This window comes from Aplidium turbinatum, chromosome 3 (assembly GCF_918807975.1).
Source record: "Aplidium turbinatum chromosome 3, kaAplTurb1.1, whole genome shotgun sequence".
NCBI lineage: Eukaryota > Metazoa > Chordata > Ascidiacea > Aplousobranchia > Polyclinidae > Aplidium > Aplidium turbinatum.
The window spans coordinates 19,452,591-19,475,284 of record NC_137474.1 but is presented as its reverse complement, the minus strand read 5'-3'; the positions used below and the strand labels follow the sequence as shown (position 1 = coordinate 19,475,284).

Sequence of the window (22,694 nt, the reverse complement as noted above, 5' to 3'; positions counted from 1 at the left end):
GGCACCTGCCGGTTTTGTTGGCTCTTTTCTTTCCACAAAGATAAGAGTTAAACTGACTGGTAAAGCGGCGGTCGATTACCCAAGTAGCAAGAACGCCGCTCCCCGCCGCCGCGGGGTGTGGCAGGCTGGTTTCTTAAAGTCTTCGACCTGGCTATGTTTGTTTGTACTCTTGCGAATAAAACAGTTCAACACTCATACGGTGCGATACTGATAAGGGTGAAACACGTGTCTATCGCTGTCAATTCTTGCTTTTTTTTTTTCTTTTTTTTTTCTCATACGCCATCATCATCAATTCTTGCTACAAATGAGAATAAAACCAAACGAGCAAAAACTTTGAAGAAACGGTGTAAAACAGATCTAACTGAAATGAGATTTAGAATCATCTAAATCAAAACGATACAACTATACATGAAAAAGCTAAACAGTTACGTTTCACTTATAAGTTAAATGAAACTTAACTTCAATGACAACAGTAAAAACGGCAAGCGTAAAATGAAAAGTGCTTGAAGCACTATGTGAGGAATCAAAGCAAATGGCAAACATCAATACTGAAAATGAACTCAACGTAATCAGTAAGACTGAGCATAAACACGGCACGATCAGACTTCTTCATTCAGTTGCATCGATTAAAGAAATCCTAAACAATGCTTAAAGTAAAAGAGCACGTGACTGGAAACTTCATCGAGATGGCCTTACTTATTAGTTTTACACACAAACAGCTCAATAAATTCCAACTCAAAGCATGACGTTCAGGAAAAGCACAGCGCGTAGACGCTCGGCCAGCTTCAAAGAGAAACAAACATACTTTCCAGCATGACAAAAAGTCGTGACATCATTAATGTGGTGAAGTCCTTGCTTATGGCATTGTGGTGCGGAAGGACGGCGCAGTGCGGGGGGAATGTGAGGGGGTAACCATAAGCAATGATCCTAACCAACAAGCCAGCCACAATTGATGATGGCACGCTTGTACAGTTCAGTCAGCGAGAGGTGTGACAAGTGATATGAAGAATAGTATAGATTAGTCAGCGAAGCAAGTCATTGTGAAGTGAAAAGAACTCGATCAACCCTAGTAATGCAAGTAGGGTATAGTGCTGTACAAAGCATTCGCTTCAAGCAGCAAGAGTTGTGAAATTCCATTTTAAAATACCTAAACTTCTGTTCGTAGGCAAGACAGTATACGTACAGACATAGGCAGTTAGAAACTTTGTGAAAAAGTGCTCTTCAAATGGGGTTACTCGAGTTACAAATCAATGAATACGTTCAAATAAGCGATAAGCAAATATTAAAACGGCCGCCATTGATGGTGTTAATTTCAAGAATTGGTATGAGGTTCACTGATTGTAAACAGAAGCATTGACAGGGGGTAGTTTGGGAGCCGGGATGATTTTAGGGGCCTGAAATGTTTCCGGTGGCCTGCAAACTAAGAAAATATCGCACATTGTTTGGAATTTTATTGTTTTCCTTATCAACCCTGATTGTAACTTGCGTTTATTGAAACACAAGCATTTCATGGTTACATCAGAACAAACCTAAGGAAGAACGTTCCTGGTATCGCATCTCATGCAATGCATGCACAACTGGCATGTGAAGTAAATCAATCGCATGCCCGAAAAATATGCTGTGGAAGTTATGCAAGAAACTTATCACCTAGGAACATGTTCGAAACAAAAAGCAATCCCTCACAAATTTTCGTACTTTTTATGCTGGTGTATTTTGAAAATGCAGGCAGGCGGTAATTCGTTTAGACATGTGCCTAAAACACATGAAGATCAAAAACGCAAATACATCCCAAGTTTGTAGTTGTGCCATGTCCGTCAAAGATTGTACTGATGTGCTTTGGATGTTAGGTAGGCTACATTGGAACACAAGTCATTGAACTGCTACCAATGACTTATTTTTTGTAGTCTTCTTTGTGTTGCATTTCAATGCAATCTGCGATTTCATTTATGTGCTTCAATCGTGAGTGACCAAAATACAACCTCAACACACCATACTTCTTATTTACAGAGTGAGATAGGGGAACACTTAAAATGGCTTCATTATAACGTTGGATGGCTGAGCGTGACGTCACGATGCAGGAAGGTCCCATTGCAGCACCGGCGTGGGAAGGGAAGCTACTGGTGGAGTTCTCCGACGAGTTGGGGGCGAGCCTGATTGATTTGGGTCAGGAGTACGACGAAATGATAACGACCTTCGAGAGTCAGGTACGTGGAGTTGTGTAGGCCTGCTCGAATTTTCAATGAACACCCTTTGTGTACTCAAAGCCCTTTGTTTAAACTTTTAATGCTAAATCTAAAACTAACGAAGTTTCCATAGCCAGCACATATTATACCTACAACTCGCACCTCACGAGCAGTTCAAAATCAATGAATGGGTGATTGGTCTTCTTGCAGTTCACTCAACAACGACACGCTATGATTTCCTTCATCTGGCTAGATATTATGGGGTTGCCCTCACAATGAAGCGGTTATGACGCAATACACCGATCGAACACACATCTTAGTCACGCTTGAGGCTGTCACGTTTGTATCTGCAGGTTCTGTGAAGGTAGAAACTTTCTAGAAGAGTGGCATTGTTCCAAATAAGCAAACTCACCACTTTTAAGAATGAACTGCGTTTCGTCACTCAAAAACTGATGATGCTTGAAAAACAATGAACCCATCTGCGTTGAAATAGGTTCAAAAGATAAAAATAGAACGACCCCAAAACGTACAGTTGTGTTTTATCCTGCTCTTTCGTGCTTTTGTAACCAAGGCGGGTGGAGGAAAATTTCAAAAACAAACCATAAACAACAAATGTTGCGATGTAGAAATACATACCATTCAGAAAACGAATGACTGTGCTAACACCACAAAAAGTTGGATTTTTGAAATGCTCATCTTATGCAGAGTTCAGAAACTGATACAAAAATTTAAATTGGGATGCTGTGCTTTGACGAATTAGCAAAATTGTTAATGACAGTTTCTTTTGTATGCAGAAATCTCAACTTCACAACGTTGAACCAGCAGAAGCAACAACAGAAGATGTCACCAAACTTCACGCCCCGCCCGGTAGTCCAACTCCCAGCACCTCCAGCAATAAATCTAACAAGAAGCGAGGAGGGATCAAAGCAGCTCTTGCCTCCGCCGGGATACATCTCAAAAGGAAGATATCAAACCGAGGTCCAACTAATACTCAGAGGAAAACTCCCATGATCAGAAAGCGAGAGAAGGCATCAGTATCAAGTCTCTCAGGAGAAACGGAAAGCGACAAAGACGAAGATGTTTTCTACCAGCGACGTGCAGACGATACAAACTCCAACAACTCTAAACCTCAAATTAAAAATAAAAAAGCGTTAAAAACAAAAATATGCGATAAATCCCCAATGAAAAGAGGCTTCCGGAAACGTGGGTCCACACCCAGTGACGGCCACGTGCTGGTCCCACCTGTTCTCATGGATGGAGAATTAAAGTCAGACTTTCAATACCTGTCCCCACGACGGCAAGTACGCTATGCACATGGTGGGGAGGCCAAGGTGGCCAGATCGAACAGTTCGTCGAGAGACAACGGAGCTGTTGAGGAGCGAACAATGAAATATCTTGGAGTGAAAAAGCGAGGCAAATCTCCGCTTAAGGCGCTATACAACTCGACCGTGCTGCTGAACGCCGAGCCTTGTGATGACGATAACATTTCCAAGCGGAGATGCAGCACTTGACGTCATGTGATTGCTTTTATGTTCACGATTCCAGTTGTCACTTGTGTTTTCAGCAACCGTTTCATACGTGAACGAAAGTATTTCAAAATGTTCATGCAAATGTAGTCATAGCAATATCATTGATGCAAAAATCCTATTTCCAATCGTCTAATACATTATGTGCAATCGAAATTTCCACACAATTTAAATCCAAACCCTGTATGACAACCCGACATACTTATTACGTATACCACTCCGGGCAGAGGTAAGCAAGTTGTAGCAATGTGGTCGGTAAGTAATTGAAGCCATGAGGCTCGCCAGGTAGCGACATTTTTTCCACGAACTTTCAGTCTCATTTGCATATTTCTTTAAGTGTAGCCATAACTGGTTAACGCGCGCGGTAACTGTTTTTACCGATTCATTTGTTTCGGGCGGTTTTCAAAGTCAGCAGCCAATTTTCGCCCTCCAGGTCCAAATGTAAACATTGAACTTGAAAAAAAATACGAAGCCTGGATACACTTAGTCAAGCCAAGTTTAAAAAAGTTGAGAAAAGAAATTGATTCTGTCCACTCTAAACGTAAGATTTTCCGAATTGATTCTATTTGAATTCAAGAAATTGCGATTCGATCATGAACAAAGACGGTTATTTTTCTTAAATACGTTAACAGAAGAAAAATGATCGAATCGCAATTTCTGCAACAAAATATACAACGTAAGATTGTTAAACTCAACACTAAAACTAGAACAAAAGCAGCTGTTGCTCACTAGCCCGCCAGAATGGAATGATACGAATAAAACAGAGTACTGCCTCGCGGAGTACACGTGACAAAAGGAGAGCAAAAGTAATCAAGGAGGCATGCTGACTGCAGGCATTTGTGCAAGAATTAACCCTAACCCTACGAATTAACCCTAACCCATTAACCCTACTTTTTTTGAAAAGCTTTTGTGCACAGGAAAAATTGATTTAAAGAAAAAAAAAAATGACCTCGATAGGCGTCGAACCGTTGTTCTCACGAACATTAAGCACAAGATGAAACCACTGAACTAAACATGCCAACGGAAACATGTTTACATTCACACGGTATTAATACAAACTCTATGCGAAGTAACTGACAGATAAATTTACCGCATGCGGTAACCAATAATGGCTACACTTACCGAAATATGTGAATGAGACAGAAAGTTTGTAGGAAATAATTTTCGCCGCCCGGCAAAGGTTCGGTTCGTATATCCAGATAAAAGATATTTTGCATTTAATTTAGGTAGCCGGTTAACCGGATAATATACTACAATCAGGCGACAACAGTTTTTGCAGAAATTCCTACGAGTCCATCGTACACTGATGTAACAGTGACACAATTTCATTGTAAATACAGACATATTCACAACACATGAAAAAACACTTCCCTTCAAGACACACCTCTGTGATGCTTTTGACATGAAACACAAAGCCATCGTGGCAATAGGATCAAAGGATTGTAGAAAAAGCTTACAAATTTAATGAAGCTAATTGTACTTCCACACAAGTAACTTCCTTATCATTTTCCTGTGCACTAAAGCTGGCCTTTGAAGAGACCAAAACTTGATCGCTCTGTGGCAACCATTCGGTGTAATTGGGTGTTCGTGTGGTCTGGGAACCACCCACACCCTGGGCTGGTAAAGAATAAAGCCTCTGCCAGGGGATGTATTAGGTGACGACGAACAACAAATTATATACAATGTTGGCAAAGAGGTGACTTTCTTCAACCATAGACAGATAAAACCATGCAACCACACGACATTTAACATAATACATTAAAGTGAACATAAACTATAAACTACGAACGTTTTCGGCCATACACATGTTAGCCTTTTTCAAGTAAGGAAAAATAACTGATGTTACATCTACATTGAAAATAAATAACTGATCTACACAATGAACTGAAAAACGAAATGCATAAGAATGAAACGGCAAAGCAGGGGAGAAAGGCACATCCAATGGCGGTTAATTTCGCGAGGCAAAAGCGCATCATATGACTAATTAAGAAAAGACGTTAAGCAGATAGGAATCTTCTCTGCCGTTTTCTTCTGATGCATTTCGTTTTTCAATTCATTGTGTAGATGTGTAGATCAGTTATTTATTTTCAATGTAGATGTGAAATCAGTCATTTCGTTACTTGAAAAGGGCTAACATGTGTATGGCCGAAAACGTTCGTAGTTTATGATCACTTTAATGCATTATGTTAAATGCCGTGCGGTTGCTTGGTTTTATCTGTCTATAATAAATTGAAGTTTACCAATTAACATGATTTGAACATCACCGTGAAAAGTTGGCTTCTTGCAAGAGTGAAACCAAGAATAGCTGATTTTCGATGAGAGTTCCAATTGAAATTAAAAGTTCAGATGAGAAACCGCCAGGGGGGATTTGTTTTATTCAACAATGTCTTGAAGCTGGGCAATGAACGGATTCAGCAGAAATTTGAGGAAAGGTTGCTGCAGCGAAAACCACGCCTCAAACATGAAGTTATCAAATAACTTTGAACAACTCGAATCCATTTACTCGTTACAAACGGCTCTTCGCTAACTTCAGAGAAGCTTGTCTGATGTTGGCCATGCACGTTCAACCGCTCAACCGGAGCGTGCCAACAACATGAACGGCCATATATGGAAGTTTTTTTGCACAACTCAATGATTTATACATAATTGACAAGAGATTCCAAATCAGGACAATGAAAAATTATGGCTGGCATAAGATTTGTGGCTCAGATCGCAATTAACTTGCGCGAACCTCAACCAGCAGCAAATCAGCGTCGCGATGAGGAGCGTGCAATTAAACAACTTACCTGCATCCCTTTGTCGCTGGTGGCATACGTGTTGATGACTGCCAGAGAGTGCTGGAACCTGGAGCTACCTATCCCGACCTCGTTGCTGATCAATTGAGACACAGCTTTGATCATCTGAAATAATGACATCAATCACAGCCGGGAGCTACACATCACGCCTAGCTTTTTTAAATCTTCAACTTAAAAACAATCAGTTTGTCCACGATGTATGACATGTGTAAACTGAGGTATTGGAATCGGTACTTTTTGTAGACAAGTCCGGTTCATTCAAGTTAGCTACCGTTTCTATTTTAAATTGCGCTTTTCTTTGACGTTTACATAGATAATTATTACTTATTAGTTAGTCTTTCACATTTTACCATTTTTTTGTTATACAGTACAACTCGCCTATATTGACATCTAAAGGAACCTTCGAAAAACTGTTACTGTAGCAAAATGTCACTATAATCGAATTCTACCTGTAGTTTAAAAACAGGACTTTGCAACAGGTGTTCTATCTTTCCACTATGGCGAAATCTCACTATATTCCCAGATCTCAAAAACGTATGTGGGCGATGGGGCACTGGAACAAACCCAGCCATGACCTTTGCCAACACTGGCCTTGGAAATCAGCTTCCGGACTACAGAAGTTCTCTCGGTCCTAACATCGGCCTTCCTTCATTACCGCAATACCGCTCAAGACAATAATTACAAATGAACTAGTCGAGCGGTGGAACATCCGCAAAGCCGACTGGAATCGCTTTAGCCTTCTTACCAACCTAAAGTCCAAAACAGCAGATGAGCCTAATACATTCAGTAACACCATCATCGTAGCTTCTTGCTACCATCCACATTTAGTGACCTAAGAACGACCGTCAGATTTTCGGCCAAGCTACTCCCTGCCAAGCAACACTCTAGCAAATGTCCGATGACGTAAGAACAAGTTTTGGAAAGTAATAACAATTTCTCACCTGCAGATGGGAACGCACAAAATTCCGGCCGGGTACAGATTCGTAGTTGTTCCGCATGAGTAGGTAGAGCAAAGCGCATGACTCGGCCCTCGTGGAGGCCAGGGAGGAGTTGCAGCACTTGAGCACGTGGAAGATTAAGGAGGCGCATAAGTCCGCGGAGCCTCGGAATAACACGTTAGGAAACTGACAAACAAGACAACATAATGAAGCAGAAGTCGCAGAAATAACAAGATACCACGCCCAACATGAAATGGAATCTCTTCTAACCGTGTAATTGCGGCTTCACATTCAGCATCTCGCGTTAATTTTAATGAAAATCACGGCGGCTTGCATGCTATCTCGTTATGCTCGTGTCCTGAGGGGCACCTGCCTCGTTCAGTTCCTACTGGGGGACAGCGAGCGTTACAAAACGTTATAAAGCGACGAATCACATAGAGAATCCTCACCTTGCATAGCACGAGCCGTAGAGAGGCGAAGACATGACGCAAGACTTCCTCCGACTGGCCGATTTGTAGAAAGCGCAGAAGTACGTCGAAGAGCTTCTGCATGAGAGGGTTGTCGCCATCTCTGCTCTGAAGTTGTTTCTGAAAGATTCGCCAGAATATACGTTGGTGTAAAGATAGATTGTTGCATTAATCTTTTATCATTCCAGACAAGGGGTTGCAGGGAAATCGAAGATCGGTCCAAAGGATAAGACCAAAAGCGCCACCGAAGGTAACCACTCAATACTCAACTTCTAAACGTGAAATGATCAAACCTTTTTTATTTTTACTACATTATACGGATAAGATAGGCGAATAAAATATAACCACACATTAATGGTCCATAATATTTTCTTCTGCTAGCAGCCTCTGTCTAAAATTATTTGCAAATGCAAATTGAAAACGAAATTTTAAAACACTGTGCAGTGTGCAACCATAATGTAATATAACAATAAAACAATAGTAAAAGTCAAATTTTCACTAAAGTAGTTGTCCAAACTTGTTTTCAAAAGGCAATCATACCTGCATAGCAAGCTATGCCTACAATCGAATACATTAATGAAAAACTTGCTGGCCAAGGGCTATTCTCAGACACTTCAATACAGACCACCTTCTTCTAACGCAGAGTGGTCCAAATCCTGGCTCGCGGGACGCATGCGGCCCGCGTGAAGCTTTTGTGCGGCCCGCGAACACTTTATGCATGCCGGAATTATCAGTGCTAAATCCAAGGTTTAAAAATACACCTACGTTTTATAAATACATTACATTCGCTACAACCCTACAAACGTGCGTTGATATTTTGCTTTTGTTGCTAGCACTTTCTCTGTTATGAAGGCACTTTCTCCGTTATAAAGCGATTAAAAAGCGACACACAGAACAGAATGGCTGATGAATCCCTGGATGCCTGCTTACGTCTGTCGACCACTGAATTTAAACCAGAGATCGACACTATATGCAAAAGCAAAAAACAATAAATTGTTTTGGTTTGCTAATTTGTTGACGTGTTATGTAATTTTTTACTAGCTGAAAATCACTTTTTGAGTCGCAAGCAGAGATTAAAAAGTGAATTAGGCGTGCAGCAAAACATTAGATCGATCAGAACAGTCAGACCAGTCTTTGTCAGCGACAAGATTTGTTAATGTTCATAGCCTGCGAACAGTAAGTAAGAATGCAGCTAAAACAGATCAAAATGTATAGAAAAGAAGTTCAAAATCGCAACCTAGTTAAGTTTTTATTTAACTACGTTTCTACTTTCAGCAACGCGTTATCATTTCTCACTATGCGGCCCGTGAAGTTTTTCTCAGACCCTAATGTGGCCCTTCATGTTCGCAGTCTTGGTCTTGGCCCACCCTGTCCTAACAGATATTGTGCAGACAGATAAAGAACTTTGGATTTCTGGCTTTAGCGTTGGAGGCCACAAGGGAACGGGGTGAAATGAAAGGTAAATTTTTGGATGAAAGATGGAAAATGTCAAGGATGGAAAATTTGGATGATGGAATGGAAGACAATCTTCCATCATTAACTTCCCAACACATTATTAAAACAAGGCTACAGAGTTTGTAGAATAAGCTGAGTAAAAGTTATCGTTTGATTATGTTTCTTAAACTGATGTAGGCTAATTCGATTTTCGGTTCGTAATAAACCAACACGATTGCTGCCAGCAACGACCATTGGAGTGGGTAAGCCATAACATTCACACCTCGTGAGTAGCATAGTTTCACTTCAGTTCGGTCATTTAGGCACTACATAGCTCTGAATGATTCCATTTGTGTAAACAGTGAACACTTGAACAATCGATCAAACAGTCAGATAAACAAGAACAATTAGTGGCAACATGCACTCGGGGTTTTAAATATCAAGGCACGGTACTAACTATGAATAATAATAATTCAATTAATGAAGTTTATTTCAGCATAGCTTCACACAACGGTCCGTTACATTGTAAAAAGTAACGTAACATATAACTTTTATTCATATTGAAACTAACACCGTGGAGGTAGCCTACCGAAAAAAAAACATGCTGTTACCAAAATCAAGGTAACCACACAAATTTCAATCTCAAGCGATAGAAGAGAGAGTGAGGCTAAGCTTGCCCCATGGCAAACTCCAAACACACACGAGACGGAAATTATCGCAAAAACAGAATACAAAAAAGCAGCCGGTCTAATGCTCCACTAACCCGCAAAAATATGCTGACGATGATTATTATAGGCAAATTCTTCGTAAACAGTTGTTCGTAAAACAATTCTTCGTAAACAGATGTTCGTAAAACAATTCTTCGTAAACAGATGTTCGTAAAACAATTCTTCGTAAACAGTTGTTGGTGAAATGAAATCCGTAAAGCATTTCTTCGTATATATCAAATCTCATGTTCGAAGAAATGCTTTGGGAAGAAATGTTTTACAAAGAATTAATTTTACGAAGAATTATTTACGAAGAATTGTTTACGCAGAATTGTTTTACGAAAAACTGTTTACGAAGAAAACGTCAGACACCGCTGACGATACACCTGGCTGAAGACATAAAAAAACAAACATATGTTTATGTAGGTCACATAGCTACCCTTTCATGAATCGACAGAAAGCGAAAAAAGCCACTTCAACGCATTCGATCTCGCTGCACAAATGTTGAAGTTGTACCAAAACAATGAATAAGCAATCACTTTGGTCTTCTTTGGTTCTAACTTCTGACACCAATCGATAAAATCCGTCATTTTTACATTGATTCAATGTCTGCAGGCGTTGAAGCAATGTAAAAATGACGGGTTTTGCTGTTTGGGTAATTCTTAGAAAAACACGACTGTTAAATTTTTAGCTCAAATTTAGTATTATATACACTACAGTCTATGGGCTTAGATAATATTATATACACTTATACAGCACAATGCAAAACCCACAAAATTGCTGATGGAAGATAGAAGAAATTTTTGAGATGGAATAGAAAATTTCTATGAAGGATGGAAGAAAATCTCAGGGTGGAAGATAGAAAAAAACGTATTCCATTCCATCACATACCCTGGACACAAGACGGAGTGACCAATCTCACACAAACATGCTGTTGCAAATGGCACGAGGACGTCCACGTCTTTAAGGCGCATTATTATAGTTAGGGCAATATATGACATATGGTACCCTAACCCCAAAAAAATTGCAACAAAAGGTTTTTCAACTGATTTGATTAGTATTGGGTGTCAGTATTGACATATTCAAAATCTTAAGGAATCCAACTTCCGGAAAGTGGTTATTTTCAAGATGGCTTCCAAGATGGCCGCCAAACCATTAAAATAACAGTAAATTGACCATAACTCGGTCATCATAATATGACCAAAACATGTAGTTTTGGTGTCTATATCCAGGTTTTCATACCTTGTGAAGTCAATCAGACCATTCTCAGAATTGTTGAATTATCTGATGGCCTTTAAATGCAATATGGCAATCCAAGATGGCCGCCAAACCAATAAAATAACAGTAAATGGACCATAACTCGGTCATCATATGACTAAAACATGTAGTTTTGGTGTCTATATCTAGGTTTTTATACCTTGTGAAGTCAATCAGACCATTCTCAGAATTGTTGAATTATCTGATAGCCTTTAAATTCAATATGGCAATCCAAGATGGCCGTCAAACCAATAAAACAACAGTAAATTGACCATAACTAGGTCATCATATGACCAAAACATGTATTTTTGGTGTCTACATCTAGGTTTTTATACCCTGTGAAGTCAATGAGACCATTCTCAGAACTGTTATTTTATTGGTTTGGCGGCCATCTTGGATTGCCATATTGAATTTATAGGCTATCAGATAATTCAACAACAGTAAATTGACCATAACTCGGTCATTATATGACCAAAACATGTTTTGGTGTTAGTTTTGGTGTCTATATCTAAGTTTTTATACCCTGTAAAGTCAATGAGACCATTCTGAGAATTGTTGAATTATCTGATAGCCTATAAATTCAATTTGGCAATCCAAGATGGCTGCCTAAACAATTAATAATGAACAATAACAATGTATTGGTTATTAAAAAACCCGGTAAATTTCTATATATATTTGAGTAAACTAAGCAAGCATAAAGAGTTCATACGATATGGTCATGTACAGTAGACTCTTGACATAATCAGCGTAAAGAAAGCACATGGATCAAGTATTACTAAAGCTCATCGCTGTCACTCTCGATGTCATCGTCTGTAATTATGTGATTGCTGTATGGGTTGACACATGAACCAGTTTAGCATGGTTCACATCCAGCATGGCATAGTAGCCCATATCTCCGGCAACTACAGTGAGGTGGACACGATTCACAATTGCAGTGTATCATTTTTAGTAGGTTGTCCGGGAAAGCTTTCATGTCCGTCATGATTGGAACCATCTGATTATTGTCTACTTTCCATCCCCAGTCTAGAGCATCCGTACCATCGCCAGTAGTCTACCCATCCAGACCATAATCTTGTTGTAAACTCAGAGGCAGTGAAATTTGGTAGAGGATGATGTAGGTGGCAAACGTTCAGGGTAAACAAAAGATTTGGATGTTATAATTTTATTGACCAATGTATTGCAGCGCTGTGTTTCCAGGTTACCACTACCATCGTTGCCAAACATAACGTCATAGCTTTGTTTCCAAGATCCTTAATGATGTGGTCTGTCTGATTTGGGAGAATGCAACAACTTGCACATTCTTTGATTATTGGTTGACCTTTCACTAGTTTCTTGAAAGCCGTCTACTTCCGATTACCAAGTATCCTTGACGTTGAATCACAACCGGTGAATGTATAAATGAAGATGAGCTGCTGTGAGCAATGAGCATTATGTCTGGTCCGGTGATAGCCTTCAGTTTGTTGATGTCGTGTATCTTGGTAGAGTAAGCTTTATCGGAGCGGAAGTAAAGGTCTTTAATGTGTGGATCAGTGTTAGCATAGTGTAGTAACAATATTAAAAGGTCCGTGTTTTCACCAATTAAAGTCGTAGCCTACTAGGCTATGTCGATGAGTGCTGTCCATCTGCCGTCGACGATGTCAACATCTGCATCACCTGGTGCGTTGATCACATTGCAGCTTCTATTTCTCAGTTCAACAGAAATTAAAGAAATTAATTTGTTGGAAGCTCGAGACAAGAACTGCTCCTTCTTTCCAATGAACTTGGTGTCCGCAGTAAAGTGAACAACTTGGTGGACGTTCATGCCGCGTCTTTGGTGGGCATTGTCTTTGATAGACGTACATCAAAGACCACCGTTGCTAAGTGATAATGACAAATGGTAAAATCTGCATACGACTGTACAATAAACCCACAACTGTCTCCAGCTTTCCATGGCACTCGATGCAACAAGAACCCCCCATCAAGAACGTAGTGATCGGTTCTCGGGGCAGATTTTTTAACTATTTCATAATCGCCTGACGTCACACTGCTGGCATGTTCTGTGATGGCGGTAGCCATTTGAGGCATCGGCTTCTCGGAGAAAATGTCTAGCTTCCAACAAGGCGGGTGGGCATGTACTGAGCTCGTGCTTCATCACTTCTTGCATGGAGACAACGGTGGTAGTGGTAACCTGGAAACACAGTGCTGCAATACATTGGTCAAGAAAATTACAACATCCAAGTCCTTTGTTCACCCTGAACGTTTGCCACCTATATCATCCTCTACTAAATTCCACTGCCTCAGAGTTTACAACAAGATTATAGTCTGGATGGGTAGACTACTGACGATGGTATAGATTCTCTAGACTGGAGATGAAAAGTAGACAATAATCAGATGGTTTAAATCATGACAGACATGAAGGCTGCACCGGACGCGATTTTTTTTCCCACGAGCTTTCTGTCTCATTTATTCTAGTCACTCCAAAAGTAAGATTTTCCGAAAGTGTTTTGAGAGATTGGTTGATTCAGATTGCGAAATAACTATTTGCCAATGAAATTCTGCAATGATAATAAAATATAAGCTTTCCCTAACCCTACTTTTTTTGAAAAGCTCTTGTGCACAGCAAAAACTAATTTAAAGAAAAAAAAAATTGACTTCGACAGGCGCCGAACATTCGTTCTCACGAACACCAGGCAGAGGATGAAACCATTGAACCAACCGTGCCAACGAGAAAATGTTGTATTCACACGGTTTTAATATGAACTTTTACCAAAATATGCAAATGAGACAGAAATCTCGTGGGAAAAAAATTTCGCGCACCGGACAACCTACTGAAAATGATACACTGCAATTGTGAATCGTGTCCACCTCACTGTAGTTGCCGGAGATATGGGCTACCATGCCATGCTGGATGTGGACCATGCCAAACTGGTTCATGTGTCAAACCATACAGCAATCATATAATTACAGACGATGACATCGAGAGTGACAGCGATGAGCTTTAGTAGACTAATACTTGATCCATGTGCTTTCTTTACGCTGATTATGTCAAGAGTCTACTGTACATGACCACATCGTATGAACTCTTTATGCCTGCTTAGTTTACCCAAATACATATAGAAATTCATCGTTTTTTTAATAACCAATAGGCTACATTGTTATTGTTCATTATTAATTGTTTTGGCGGCCATCTTGGATTGCCATATTGACTTTATAGGCTATCAGATAATTCAACAATTTTGAGAATGATCTCATTGACTTCACAAGGTATAAAAACCTAGATATAGACACCAAAACTACATGTTTTGGTCATATGATGACCGAGTTATGGTCAATTTACTGTTATTTTATTGGTTTGGCGGCCATCTTGGATTGCCATATTGAATGTAAAGGCTATTAGATAATGCAATAATTCTGAGAATGGTCTCATTGACTTCACAAGGTATAAAAACCTAGATGTAGACACCAAAAATACATGTTTTGGTCATATGATGACCGAGTTATGGTCAATTTACTGTTATTTTAATGGTTTGGCGGGGCCCATCTTGGAAGCCATCTTGAAAATAACCACTTTCCGGAAGTTGGATTCCTTAAGATTTTGAATATGTCAATACTGACACCCAATACTAATCAAATCAGTTGAAAAACCTTTTGTTGCAATTTTTTTGGGGTCAAACCATATATTGCCCTAACTATTACAGGACAGATAAGTCGAGCTGGAAAAACCGAGCAGCATCAAATTACAATCTCGACCCACAATAAATTAATTATTTCTGGTTTCATTACACGCAGCAGCCAACTCTTTTGTTCTGGTTACAAACAGTAACCAACTTTCTGCTTGAAAACCAGTGAACTTGGAAATTTCCCAAGGCTGGTGCGATCTAAACTGGTGGATTCTCTTGTAATTTTGCTAGAAGTGAAATAAGACACAGTGTTTTGACGCAACTGTGTTTCCATGCCTACCTAACATCTAAAATGGAACACCTCACCTTATAATGCCTCGTGAATTCAGCAACAAGATCCAGGACAATCTTCCCAACCTCCGTGGACAAATTAGCCTCTAGGAGCGTGAGCTGCTCCAGCTCTTGATCATCTACCATGTGAGAAGCTTCTGAAAGAAATAACATGATTTATGCATAAAGCACAATAAAGTGATAAAAACTAAAATGTTTATCAAAACTCCTCGTGCTTAGTGAGCCGTGACAAGCTCAGATTCACAAATGTCATTCGCCTCGGGATGCTGGTTTGAAGAAGAATTGTAAAAACTTCTACACTTTTTAGATGCTTTTCTGAATGAAAGCAACGTCAGAAGGGCTAGGGCAGGTTCCGTCTGCATCAACTTGCAGAGCCGTGATGCAAAGTCGTCAGAAGCGATCACGACCACAATGGCGTAGCTAGTGGAGTAGTGGGGGTATGGACGAAAGACAAACTGTCATTGCTAGGGACGAGCCTCAAACTCCTCAGCATTCAATTCTGCAAGTCTCAGCAAAGACTTACGAGTAACCATCGGTTCAGCCAGCACACTGACGTGCTTGTAGAGATGAGCTGCCGATGAACGGATGCGGACAGGCAGAGTACGAGACTTCCCGGTGCTGCTGATCTTTGACAATGAACCAAATCTGTGGAAACAAAGAAACACTTCATTTACAAAGACGTAAATTTAAACAGATCTATACAAAATGATGAGAAGTGAGAAAAGCTAACTGGAAAAGGCGATTTGGTACTGAGACGCTTCCTCAAACGAGCAATTTACCTAAGACAGACGCAATCACCAAGAAAACAAATCAATAGTTTTTTTTCCTTAAGTCTAACTTTTAAATCATTTGGCTAGCCGCTAGGCTAACACTCACAACAGTATTTCAATAAAAATTTTATAATTTATGTTGCGGAACCGGTGTCCATTAGGACTCATCAGCACAACCGAATCGAAACAACAAATTGTCATATAAATTGATAGCAGTACAACTGGCTCAAAACAAACGAATAACTGCATTTTAAATAAATAAAAAGTCAATAAATTAATGTTCAAAACCTCTATTTTCTTTTCTTCATAGTTTTGGTAATCAGTGGATTCAATAATCAGTGGTAAAATCAGTGGATAGGCAAAATACAGAAAAGTACAATTATTAATGACTAAAAATGACCAAGTCGGTACATGCAATAGTCCGCAAGTAAGTCTAGAAACGCTTCTAATTACATCATCATGCTAAACCTGCACTGGCCTATGCAAAAAGTTAAGAAATTAATGCGGCAGAAATGGGTGACAAAGAGTGGTAAAACTAGAAAACCATATCTATAACCAAAATCTATAATCATTACCAAAACTATGAAAAAAAGAAAATGGAGGTGTTGAACATTATTGACTTTTTATTTATATAAAATGTAATTTTTTGTTTGTTGTGAGCCAGTTGTACTGCTATCAGTTTATAGTGCAATTTGTTGTTTCGATTCAGTTCTGCTGATGAGTCCCAATGGACGAAAAACTGGTTCTGCAACATAAATTATAAAAAAATTATTGACATGCAGTTGTGAGGGTTAGAATAGCCAGATGATTTAAAGGTTTAGACTTTAGGAAAAAACGGTTGATTTGTTTCCATACAAAATGTCTGCGTTTACGTCACGCTTTTACGCATGCGCAAAATCGTAACAGCAATTTTACTATGTTTTACGGCAAAGAGCAGCGCAGGAAAACTGTTAGAGGCACGTTGAAGAGTTAATTAGCGAATAGTGATCGACCTTCAAATTTTGAAAGTAAAAGTGTGGTAAATACAATATAAGGCGGCTTTAGAGCATCGTAAATATAGCCCTTTCTAAAATGTGATTTTCTGGGTAGGAAGGGTAGGATGAAACTTTCAAAAACATCATAGCGGAGGTCTTAGAATATCCTGTTGTATCCAGAAAACACGGATAAAGGTGAATGAAATTAACATTCGCCACTATCATGACTACCATTCATTATTAAATAAAACAAACTAATATCATGAGCTGAATTATTCGGGTTAAAACTGAAGCAAATTAATGAAACCAACTTCGTTTCGACAATAATCTCGGTCACGTGGCCATCGATCAGCGTGGAAACGTTGTTACCTGACAACTGACCTTATGCCCTGAAACTGCTGCTTCTTTCCCGTATACCGGAAGTGATGCAGGCACATCCTAAACACAAAGTGAGGTTTATGAAATTGCTTGGTCAGGTCGACCACCAGATGGGGCACTTCCTCTTAACGCTCCTAATGAATTTCTAGGAGGAAACATTGGGGGTTGTTTTAGTTGAGGGAGTGTTCAGCTGCAAGAAGCATTTGCCCTACATATTCAAATCGTTACTGCTTAATAACCGATATAAAAGTTGCAACACCATATACGACACCCATTGCTGCCACCTGTGGTATGAACCAATTTAATGAACAATATTGCAAGAAAAAGAGGGGGTTGCACCAACTAACATGTGTCGGTTTGGCCCATGAAGCAACAGCAGGATCTAATTTTTAAGTGGGGCTCCGTGTGCTTGAGAGGTTGCTGATCTTTTTGTTTTCACTAAGTGCATCATACTTGAAAGTTGGTCGGCCGAAAGATCGAGACTCAACATTTATTTTATTGTAGTAGTAGTGCAGTTTTAATCCGGTGATGTTCCCGTTACCGAGGATGGCCGGATTCACTTTCAAGTGCCGCGATCGCCTTCACACCCTGCCTCCACATCGATCTGTCTAACTCGCCCCCTCTTGTCAAACCCACCTTGCTGCTTTCCTCCTCAACTTGCCTTTTCCACGTTTTCTTGAGTCTTCCTTGTTTTCTACGACTCTCATTCGCAACTTCAGTGCTCTTAAAACATCATCTTCATCTCATACCACCTCACTCCATTCGCTTTCGCCAACTTATCAACATTCTTATTCAACCCAAGCAAGTTTATAAGGTTTTTGGTATTTATTTTGACCATCAGCTTCACACCACACATTGCCCTCATCATCGCTCTCTCAGTTCTTCTTAAAATCGTCAATTCTTTTCCCGTAAGCACCATGTCTTACTTATATATGATAATAATAACAATATTTATAAAGCGCCACATCCACAGTCAAACTATGCTCCTGGGCGCTGTAGGCTACATGACAATGGTGATAATTAATATGGTACTTTCAGTCATAATATTCAGTGAAATGGAACGTTTTCAAGCGAGTTTTGAATCCATTTAAATTTTCAGCTTCTTTTACACAAATAGGCAAACCATTCCGGCAGCTGGCAGCAACAATTGGGAAGGTGCAATTTCCATATTGTGTCTTACATGAAGGGTTGCACAAGAGCAATTGATGTTGAGAACGCAAAGTTCTGGCAGGTTTATAATGAACATTGAACAAGCAAAGTGTCCAGATAGTTTGGAGCAAAACCATGGAAAACTTTATAAATTAATAGACATATTTTGAAACGTCGTCGGGAGACGATAATCATAGATCCGCCGCCAATGTGTGAGACCGGGCTGGAGGCTTCCAGCTCTACCAAGCCTGCCCCCGTTACCCGTAATATCATCGCCATTGGGTTTTGTTCGGTCCTAGTCCAAATTGAGACAAAGGCCATTCGCTTGTGTGGTTGTTTGAGGTGGTCGTGACTACGCGAGGGCTACGCACGCACACACTCTTGGCCAGCTCCATGTCCACTGCGGTCCAATAAGATCGGAACGTGCAGATTCAGGGAAACCGTTTTGAAACGAATACGATACAATACTGGAAGCCAATGCAGGGATTTTAGTATAGGAGTGATATGCTCATGTTTACGTGTTAAAGTAAGTAGCTAAGCGGCAGCATTCTGAACTCTTTGAAGACGCAAAATAGTACAATGTGGAATGTTATTTAACAATGAATTTGAATAATCAAACCTGGATGTTACAAGTGCATCAACATTTATGCACTGTCTGATGGTACCAATATTTCTAAGATGAAAAGATCAAGATTTAACAGTGGAACTGACAAAGTTTTCTAAACACAAATGTTGATTTAATGTTACACCAAGCAATTTAATTGAGTTAGAGGAAGAAAGATTGATATTACTCAGGGTAAGGATCATGTCGTTAAACTTTGAAATACACTGTTTCGGAGAAAATACAATAAACTCACATTTTTCTTGGTTCAGTTTCAACATATTGTAAAACATCCCATTTGAGATATCAACCATACATTTTTGGAATTTTGATTTAATACAACACAATAAATCTTCATCAGTAACATGCAAATACAATTGTATATCATCAGCATATGAATGGTATGAAGCCCATGTCGCTTTATGATGTCAGAGGTTTTATGTATAGGCAAAATAAGACATGGCCGAGAACAGAACCCTGAGCAACTTCAGAAGAAAGAAATGTTGCAGAAGACATTGAGTTTTCAATTGCTACAGACTAAGTTCGGTCATAAAAATAAGAAGAGAACCAGTCAAGTGCCATTCCTGTAATGCCAAAATCTGATTTGAGACGATTTAGAAGGATTTTGTGATCAATGGTATCAAAAGCAGCTGAAAGATCAAGAGAAAGTAGAACAACGCTGTGAATATGGTTAAGTACAGTAGCAATATCATTACGGATTTTTAGTAAAGCTGTTTCTGTGGTGTGATGTTGGCGATAAGCAGTTTGATTGATATCAAATAAAGTTTGCACGTTTAAGAAATCATTTAACTGTCTACCAACTACTCTTTCCAATATTTTTGACACAAAGGATAGATTGGACACAGGGCGATAGTTTTTGAACTCTTCTTTATCTAGACTAGGGTTAAGTGTGGACGAACAATGGCATGTTTGAGTTTTGGGGGGACAAGACTACTTGTCAAGGATTTGTTTACAATGGAAGTCAGAATAGACAGAAAAGATGATGAATGCTTTTTGAGGAGCCATGAGGGTACTGGATCTAGTTCACAAGATGCATATGATAATGCAGTAAAAATGTTAAGAATTTCAGTCTTGTCTGTTTCAAGAAAACTAGAAAATGAAAAATCAATGTGAATATGGTTACAAGGATCTGCTGACTGAGTTCCTCCAGTTATATGGTCAAGACATGGAAGAGTATTCGTAACTAAAACTAAACTAATTTTTTTTGAAAAGTATTGGATTCAAAAATTTCTTGAGCAGACTTTCCAGTTAGATGAACACTTCTGTTATCTTTGCCCATCAATGGTTTAGAAAATTTGAAGAATTGTTTTGGAGTTTTGCTTTCACTGATTTGCTTAAATAGTAATTTTTTCCGTACAGCATTGCAGATTTCACACTAATGATAAGTATTAAAAAAGGCTTTATTATAAGTCAAATAACTAATTCCCTATGTGTAGTACAGGCCAAGAGCCACTGATCTCATTGATTAGTTTACATTAGGTCGACGTCAACAAGCGACGTAACCTTTCTTGCGACTTACGTAAGAACCTCAAAGAAGTCGACCTGCTCCTCCGTGGTCGAGTCCTTCCAGAACCCCACCATGGCATCGCTCTGGAGGTTAGTAGCGATGTGGAGGAAGCATAGGAGGAGATCGCGGATTTCGAGAGCATTGAAAAGGTCCGATCCTTGGTAACGAGTTGTGCTCATGACACTCGCAACCTGTGACGTCACAAGAGAAAACGAGTTGAAAAATCGCATGTTTATATTTAATTCAATGCTATCACATAAAAAGACGAAGAAAGCAACCGACGCCGGAGCGTGAGAGTTAAAATCAAACAATCGACAGTTAAAATCAAACAACACACATTCGTAAAACTATTTCGACCGAGACACACCTCTTTCGAATCCAGCTTTTCTTGGGATTTGTCTTGAGATGGTTTCGGTGATGACGTGGCAGGGGAACTCCCGTTTGATGCTATCTCGGCAGTTGCGATGGAGGCTCTTGACCCTCTCGACAACAGACTGCTGCCAGGGTTAGCTGCCGTGCAATGAAACTGTCACTAAGCATAAACACTAACAATTTTACGTTGTTCAAGGTACAACATAGAAGTATTCCAACAACAAATGTGTGTTTCTTCTCAGGGTAAAAAATAGACGAGATTACATGAAAACGTCCACACAGATCTGTCGTGGTCTGTTCCTAAAAGTTCATCCGACAAACCTGCCTGGTTTAACACAACTTAGTTTCATCTCCAGAATTCGGTGATGCAGATAAACTTCACTCGACGCTGATACTTCGATGCATTCATAGATAGTTACATTCAGTCGAATGTGAAAAACCACAGACGCATGGAACAGGGCGACTCACCTATGGCGCTCATAAGCGACGAGTCAGGAACGCGAGAGCGCAAGCTGCCTGATCGATCACCGATCTGAGGTACTGCGAAGCTGCCAATTGGACTTGGAGATGCTTCAGCGCCGCGAGATGACGCTCCAGATTCGTTCAAGTCATCTCTGGATGACTGAAAACAAATATCCACATAAAGTAGAGCTTGTTGAAAGAGGCACAGTAGGAAATCTGATAATTTCCCGGCAAAACTACGACAAAGCTTTGATAAAAAGCAACCAAAGTAAATTAAGTTCCTTCAATAACGTTGCAATTGGTAAACTTCACTGAAATATGAAACCGAAATGATAATATTCCATTCAATGCAATATGTCTGCTGTACCAAACCTGCGATCCATCTTTAGTGGATGGAAGATCGGCATCCACAGACAGTCTTCCCACGTTGTCGAGGAGAATGCGGAAAAAGGGAAGATAGAGAGAGGTGATGCGGGATTGTTGGGCACTCGTCTGATATCTGATCAAAAACAAACCATGCGCAAAAATATTCTAAACTTTTTATTGAAACCTAGTGAAAATCCAAGACAAGACTACACAACACAAATCACCATATCGAACACATTACATGACATCAGAGTGTCATCACAAAGTGTCGCGCATCACCTGTCGTCATAGACGTGCTTAGCAAGAAGGTTCCGGAAGGTTTCGATCGCGATGACACGGACATCGGGAGACTCGTACATGGCTGAGCAGAGATTCTTGAGGAGGAGACCGGACAGGAAGTGGGTGCGGCAGTAATCATCATCCAGGCAATAGCTGTAGTCTGGAGAATTAAAGAAAGCCTTTATATGATGAGCAGGAAAAGTTTAATTTGAAATGAATAAATTTAGGAACGCCATAAATGTTTGTGACGTTTAAAAATGGGATGAATTGGATGATATACCTGTACTGTAGACACGAAGGTGGTCTTCTTTGCCTTCCTGTGCACTAAATCTAGACTTTACCCACCTAACTTGGAGACGACAAACAATCAACAAATTGACATGACCACAACCTGTGCAGTGTGCAGGTCGAAAGTACTCACTGTTCTTGCTGCTCCTGGTGCTGCAGGCGAAGGGGAGGTTGAGAGGGATGTAGTGCTCATGGTAACACACCGTTCGAAGAAATTCAAACTTGAACTCAAAAAGCACCTGTAGAAGAATGGGTATGACTTTATGAACC

General features: G+C 39.8%; 2 protein-coding genes across 2 annotated transcripts in view; one reads left to right on the top strand and one right to left on the bottom strand.

The window, feature by feature from the left end:
• The window catches only part of LOC145767603 (dedicator of cytokinesis protein 9-like), a 111,938-nt gene that overhangs the window by 14,110 nt on the left and 75,134 nt on the right, over positions 1-22,694 (bottom strand). The window contains exons 25-36 of the mRNA XM_082579456.1: positions 22,558-22,663; positions 22,137-22,296; positions 21,864-21,990; positions 21,498-21,651; positions 21,071-21,167; positions 20,670-20,858; positions 17,383-17,439; positions 15,781-15,902; positions 15,273-15,394; positions 7,892-8,029; positions 7,446-7,628; positions 6,496-6,609 (exon numbers count right to left, since the gene is read on the bottom strand). Of these exons, the coding sequence (XP_082435582.1) occupies positions 6,496-6,609; positions 7,446-7,628; positions 7,892-8,029; positions 15,273-15,394; positions 15,781-15,902; positions 17,383-17,439; positions 20,670-20,858; positions 21,071-21,167; positions 21,498-21,651; positions 21,864-21,990; positions 22,137-22,296; positions 22,558-22,663 (1,569 nt within the window). The remainder of the gene's footprint in view (positions 1-6,495; positions 6,610-7,445; positions 7,629-7,891; positions 8,030-15,272; positions 15,395-15,780; positions 15,903-17,382; positions 17,440-20,669; positions 20,859-21,070; positions 21,168-21,497; positions 21,652-21,863; positions 21,991-22,136; positions 22,297-22,557; positions 22,664-22,694) is intronic.
• Positions 1,990-3,901, top strand: LOC145767606 (uncharacterized). The gene is made up of 2 exons (XM_082579458.1): positions 1,990-2,204; positions 2,978-3,901. The coding sequence occupies exons 1-2, from the start codon at positions 2,052-2,054 to the stop codon at positions 3,692-3,694; spliced, it is 870 nt and encodes a 289-aa protein (XP_082435584.1). The 5' UTR covers positions 1,990-2,051; the 3' UTR covers positions 3,695-3,901.